At 37.0% G+C, this 6,724-nt stretch overlaps 1 protein-coding gene across 3 annotated transcripts in view; it reads right to left on the minus strand.

Annotated features, from left to right (window-relative positions):
• Positions 1–6,427, minus strand: part of LOC107743933 (chondroitin sulfate synthase 2-like) — a 13,360-nt gene extending 6,933 nt beyond the window's left edge. Inside the window, exons 1-3 of one of the 3 annotated variants that reach the window (XM_016557388.1) lie at positions 6,372–6,427; positions 5,961–6,094; positions 3,458–4,022 (exon numbers count right to left, since the gene is read on the minus strand). In XM_016557388.1, the coding sequence (XP_016412874.1) occupies positions 3,458–3,850 (393 nt within the window). In that variant the 5' untranslated portion in view covers positions 3,851–4,022; positions 5,961–6,094; positions 6,372–6,427. Of the gene's footprint in view, positions 1–3,457; positions 4,023–5,960 lie in introns of all 3 variants that reach the window. The other 2 variants (XM_016557387.1, XM_016557386.1) reach the window with 2 other exon arrangements.
• Positions 6,428–6,724: the final 297 nt, after the last annotated feature.

Genomic DNA, 6,724 nt, shown 5'->3' on the forward strand with positions numbered 1-6,724 from the left:
GCATTGCTACCTTGACAATGCAGCCTGTTCATTATCATAATAAAATACAGTCAGTCAAACATATGGGAAAAAAAAATATGTAGTAAAAAAAATATGCAGTAAAATAAAATAAAGGCCTCCTGTAGCGAATCGATGTGTTTTTGTAAGAAAAATATCCATATTCAAAACTTAATAATCAATTGAATCTAGCTTGCGCTCACTGTTGTAAATGGAAGCAGTTCCGGGGGAATGACTTATGAGGTGAGGTCGGAAACGCAGCGGAGAGATCAAAACAAAACAACGGTCAAGAATTAGAAGTACAAAACGAGGATTTGTAAAGAAGAATGTCAGAGGATTTCGATATAAGCCAAGAGGAGACTGGTTTCCCTTTGCTAAAGTAAGGAAACTTTGCTTCTTTTGATCCTGTAAACAAACGTTGGTATTCACGAGACTCACCGGCACATGCGCCACGCTGACCTCATACGTCATTCCCCCGGAACTGCTTCCGTGTACAACTGTTGGCGCAAGCTACATTAAAGTGATTATTAAGTTTTGAATATGGATATTTTTCTTACAAAAACGCATCGATTCGCTACAGAAGGCCTTTGTTCACCCACCGGAGCCGTGCAAGACACTTTTTTTTATGGATGGGAGATTTTTATTCAAGTTCTTTTGGACTGAAGCAATGCAACACCCGCTGAGTGGCATTAAACAGCTTGAAAGATCAAAGACAATTTTTAATATAACTCCGACTGGATTCGTCTGAAAGAAGAAAGTCATATACACCTAGGATGCCTTGGGGGTGAGTAAAACTCAGCCTAATTTTCATTTTTGGGTGAACTAACCCTTTAAGGTATGTGTATTAAATATTGCTAAGAAAACGAAAATTAACCACTCATACAGAATAGTTCTCTCTAAGATAACATCAACAACAACAATAATAATAATGCCTAAATTTGCTGCATTTAGAAACCATAAACATTCCCACAGATGTAATAAAACTGTATTACAAAATACCTAAAAATAACAAAATAGATGATTCCCCAAAAGCACATGAAAAAAAATCTTTATCATGCTTCACATTTCCTGTAGTCATTTATAACTCTAGTAAAAGAAGCAAAAACAAAACAGTGCTGAACACTAGGTGTGCATTGGCCAGTGGGGTGCAGAAGCTAAGCACCTGAGCCGATTAGACCACAGTCAGAGAAAAGTGAATCTAATCTGATCAAGCTATTAAAAGAACAAGAGGAAACACTAAGCTACAATTTGTACCATTCTAAACGAAATCAGTCACATAAACATGCCTGAAAAAAAGTTCTATGTATAAAATGTACAATGCTGTGAATGTCAGCATTTATAAGACAGACCGTAGCGGCCTACTTGTCTTGTATTTAATAATTATTTTTAAATTGTCTGGTTAAGTGGAAGAACGAAGCTAGAGTGAGAGATGTTTAGACATTTCTAACAGAAAATTGATGGATTATGAATTCCTGCCTTTTTTTTTTTTTTTAAAGCTTGTGTATATTTTAGACTCTTTCTTGCTTACGCACTGCCGATTTCCCAGACAGGATCTGGGCAAACAGGGATCTGTGGATGCAGAAACAAAGCCACTGACTTACATCACCTCTAACCCAGAGAGAAAGACAGGAGAACTGAAAGCTTTGAGATCCAACCTCTGTCTACGGGAGTCAGAAGAGACAGACTGCAAGATGTAAAAGGTATTTCAGGTGAGAAAGGCCATGATGCCATATTACCATTGAGAAAACATTCCAAACGAGTACTGTTTTGTACGGTTTCTGTACTTGAAGATGGTGGGAAGAGCAACTAGAACGTGTCTTGAATTTAATTCCGGCAGTGAGCGTAAAGAGCTGAACAGAGGTGAAACTTTATAGAATAGAGGTGATGTTGTGCTGACTGACAGACTAAAGCAGCAGACTGGAGATCTTCCCTTTAATTGCTGAGAACAGCAGCATATTTCAAAGGAGACATCTGAATCTTGTCTTTGGTTGTTGTATACGTCTGCTGGTGAATTGAAAGGCAGTGAGATTTAGCTTCATCAAGAGTAAGGCCCCGTATAAAGCTGTCTGTCATTAAACACCGCAGGTTTACCACTGGGAGTCAGACTCTCTTTCAATCAAGGCCACAGAGATGGAAATTACAGACACTGATAGCTCATTCAAATAATGTGGAGTTGAAAATATGCCAAGTATTTTTTTTCTACAAAAGCATTTCCAATAACACCAAGTTCTAGCATCTCACATTCACAGACATTTATCTACCAAACATAACTAAAACAATGATAATACTCATAGAATTAGACTCCTCATAAAATGCCCTAAACACCATCATTACACTTTCTTCTTTAATGATTGCAGTATGATGTGCATAAATGCTTTAGTCAGAGTGAAATTGTACCAGACAGGTTTTAGTGAAGTCTGACCAATAGAGCTGGATAATGCAATTGTAGCTCAGCTTCCAGCATGTAAACATGTTAATCGGACTACAATTGGCCTCAGTGATGCACACTCGCTCTGAAAAACAGAGGTGATGCGTGGTGTATTTATTCTTTTAAATATATTTGATTACACATTGTCATGTATTTTTGGAGATCAACAGTTGTGCCTTGATTATAATTGCACATGTAAACATACTCATTGTTTTAAGCCTTTTTCACACTTTTATCGTTTGGAAATTTAAAACAAGACAGGAAATGATGGAAAGAAGGGGGACAGGGTCAGAAATTATGCAAGATGACCTTGACCTTGCATCGCCCACATGAGCTAAACATGTTGAAGTATGTTAACCATCAGTCATCGGGTCTTAAGCGTTACATGTCGTTTTACACAGTGTCATGATTAAGACAGGGTCACAGGTCTGGAGCTACTCTACCATTTCAAAAAATATCTATTTTTGAAAGAAATTGACTATTTTATTTTTAATTGATCAATCTGACAGTAAAGACATTTATATTAATGTTACAAAAGATTTCTATTTCAAATAAATGCTGTTCTTTTCAACTTTTTATTCATCAAAGAATATTAAGCAGCACGTCTTCAACATCAATAATAATAATAAGAAATGCTTCTTGAGCCCCAAGAGCATATTAGAGTGATTTCTGAAGGATCATGTAACACTGAAGTCTGGAGTAATGGCTGCTGAAAATTCAGCTTTGCCATCACATGAATAACATTTTTTTATTTTAAATATTTTAGAGTTATTTAACTCTAGTTATTTTAGAGTTAACAGTTATTTTAATTCATAACAATATCTGACAACATTAAGTGTTTACTGTATTTTTGATCTAAAAAAATGCAATCTTGGTGAGCATAAGAGACTTCTTTCCAAAACATAAAAAAATCTTACTGTATTGTGTGTACATTTTTGCCCAGATATAGATTTTATGGGATATAAAGGGTTTTCCCAAGGCTGAGTGAAACTATTTACATATTTGTAAACTACTGAATGCAAAACTTCTCACCTCAAATTCTTCCACACAGTTGGTATCAGCATAGTCAATGATGCATCGCCCAAGCCACTCGTCATGTCTGGAGCTGAGGATGTCGTTCCTGCAGTTCTCCAGGAAGGGCTGGAGCCTTAGCAGAAGACTGCGGGACAGCAGGTATCCAAAACCCCCATAGCAATACCGCCCCCGCATCTCACCTCCGATGAACTCTTCTGGACTGCCCATGTACAGCACCCGGTCCATACTCAAGTGCTCCACCAGAGCCTTGATTCGATCCGCCTGAGTGTACGTGTCGTCCTGGGCGAGGTAGAACCAGTCGTACTCTGTGATGTAGTGTTCTAGAATGTACTTGATGGTCTGGAACATGTTCCAGATGAGGCGTTCATCAACGTGGGTGACCACAACCATCCCGTGGGGTATCTTGCGGCTTCGCGTACCAGTGAAGAACACAACATTGTCCAGATGATGGCTGATGGTGCGGTTGACGGCCACACCTAGAGTGTTGATGGTGTTTTTGGAGGTGAGTATTCCCACGAAAAGACGCTCTCGGATTCCCAGCTCTGTGCTGATGTATTTCGCCCTGAGAAAACAAACAGATCATTTTTACAACTTACATCACAATTTACAACTCATGATTGTGCAATTCAGGACTGCAACTTTGCCATTGCAATGTTTAACCACAAAAAATAAATAAATAAATAAAAAAGTGATTTCTGGTATAAGGTTTTAAAAAGTGAAAAAAAGGCCACATGTGAGATTTAAAGATTTAATTATATCTAAAACTGAAAATAAAACTATTACAATTATATTCATTTTAAATAAAAAATATTTGATGGAAAAACTTAAAAATTAGAAATGTTGCTGAAATTGTTCAAACTAAAACTGAAATAAATTAAAGCTATAGAAATATTGAAAAAATAATGACAAAAGCACATAACAAAATTACTAAAATTAAAATTGAATATCTAAAAAAAAAATGCTCATTTAAAATAATAATAAATTAAAAACTATAAAAGTATATAAATAATATTAAAAACAGATTGAACACAAAGTTGCCATTACAATAAATAAGAAATAAGTATGTGAGATATAAAGACGCAATTTTGAGATACAGCATGCATTTGCAATTATAAGAAACAATGTCACAACATTGAGAAATAACTATTATTATAACGTTTAATTTTTCTGAAGGCAGAAATTCTGGGTGTGGGCCTGAAAACAGTAGTTTCGGATAAATTTAGCAGTTAGCGATCAGGATACAGCTTTGTGAACCAGTGCCTGGAGGAAGAGGTTAGTATGAGGTCAACGTGAGCCTAACTGATAACCAAAGACAACTGATCCTTTCATGTTATAGGATTAGTTAACTGTAGTCTCTAACCTTCCTAATTTAGCTCTGGGCATTGTAAGTGTTGACTGAAATAGAGAAATGAGCACCATGGGGCCACCCTGAATGATTACAGAGTTTCCAATGGGACATATTAAAAGAAGGAGATTGTGGGAAAGAAAAAAAAACAGTTACAGTATAAGCCTGCCACATGCCTGTTTCATCTAATTCCCATGAAACAATATTGAAATACCTCTCAGTGTTTGGAAAATGACATTGAGTCATTAAAAATCTTGTTGCAAAATTCTTTGAATAGCAAAAGCAAATATTTGATTCATCTGTAATTGTCAAAGCCTATACCACCAACAGTGAAGTGTTGAGGTTTCAGTCCTGTTACTAGAAGTTAAAACTAAACTCAAAGCTGGGCATTTTCCAGTAAGAGTAGTATTTTTGTTTTGTCTTCATTATGAGAAGAAAATAAAGTAAGGTTTATATTTCCATTTGCTGAAAAATACTGATCTTTAACTACTTAAGTCACTTATCTTGTCAAGATGTCATTAAGAAAGAAAAATAATAATGTGAACATTTTAGGGCTGTTGCAAAATGCAACGTGCTTTAATTTTGAGGAAATCAACATCATAGGCATGGCTGACTTAAAACACGATTACTAACCTTGTAACCTTGTCTGAACCTTGAAATTCAGGAAAACAACCAATTCCAGCAAAGGTAAACAACAATAACACCGGGTGAATTTGTGTGTGGTTCTTTTATGGTTTTTAGTTAATTGTTGGGGAAATGTACTCTCACAGACAGACAAGCTGGTATTCATGATTTCCTATTCACAGCTATCGTTCATAATAATAATTACTGTAATTATACATTGACCTCAACCCATATTCCATCCCCTAAATATGGGCTATTTTAGATTTAAATTAAGACACAATTTAAGAATCTATTATCTATCCCCAACAGAGGTTTTGATTGTCTTTCTGTCTCTACTGGTATACACACGCACACAACGGTGTTTTAAAATTAAAAAATGCAAGAAGGCCAAAACTGTTACATGCAAATACATTCAGTCATGGAATCGACTCGCCTAGATAACTATTCCTTAGGTTTTAATTCTGGGATTTTATTTTTTGACGCGAACCACAGTATAAAAGACAGATGAAGCAGTCTAATTGGTTTGTCTACCTGAAAAATTTCTTGGGCTGAGATTGTTTCACTGGTTTATATGGGATTATTCTCGGCTGGAAATCCTCCTCCTCCTCACCATCATTCCCAGTGGAAATGGAGTTGGGTCTCCGGGCTCCTTTCAAACTTCCATCCTGGGATAAAATGATTATAGTATTATTATCACAGCTCTCCTCTACCCAGCTCACACTCAGCAAACTCAGAGTAAATCCCAGCGAGATCCCAATAATAACCGGGCCGATCGGCCTTAACAGACTGATCAACATAGAAAACCTCATTGTACTCCGACTACTGGTGCTGTGCACACCTCCTTTAAGCGCGACCTTCTGAACAGAGTAGCGCACATTAAGAAAGCGTTTCGATTGCTAGCGGAAATGCATTGGACGTATTCCTTTCCTGTAACTGTATCACCTTCCTCCAAATTATCGAGGCACTCCAACGTGTCAGTGGCTGTCGCTCCTCCCAGAGGAAATCGAGCGTCCCGCCCACAAGGTCAAACGTCATTACCAAGAGCCGGGCATCCCTTAGTGGGCGGGGCTATGATGTTCTATGGGCGGAGCTGTCCCGTTTGAAATCCAATGAAATTTAAAGTTGATGTCTCTTTGTTATGACGTCTGATCCTCAGCTAAGCGGTCCCTTTGAAAAGCCAATGAAAAAAATTCAAATTGGTAAGATAACTTAAACAGAATCTTGGTCGCAATGCCACTTTACAAACATAATAACTTTTTTATATTTTCTGTCATGAGCTCAGAATCGATAATGTT

This window comes from Sinocyclocheilus rhinocerous, unplaced genomic scaffold (genome assembly GCF_001515625.1).
Source record: "Sinocyclocheilus rhinocerous isolate Xijiao unplaced genomic scaffold, SAMN03320098_v1.1 scaffold2001, whole genome shotgun sequence".
Classification (NCBI taxonomy): domain Eukaryota; kingdom Metazoa; phylum Chordata; class Actinopteri; order Cypriniformes; family Cyprinidae; genus Sinocyclocheilus; species Sinocyclocheilus rhinocerous.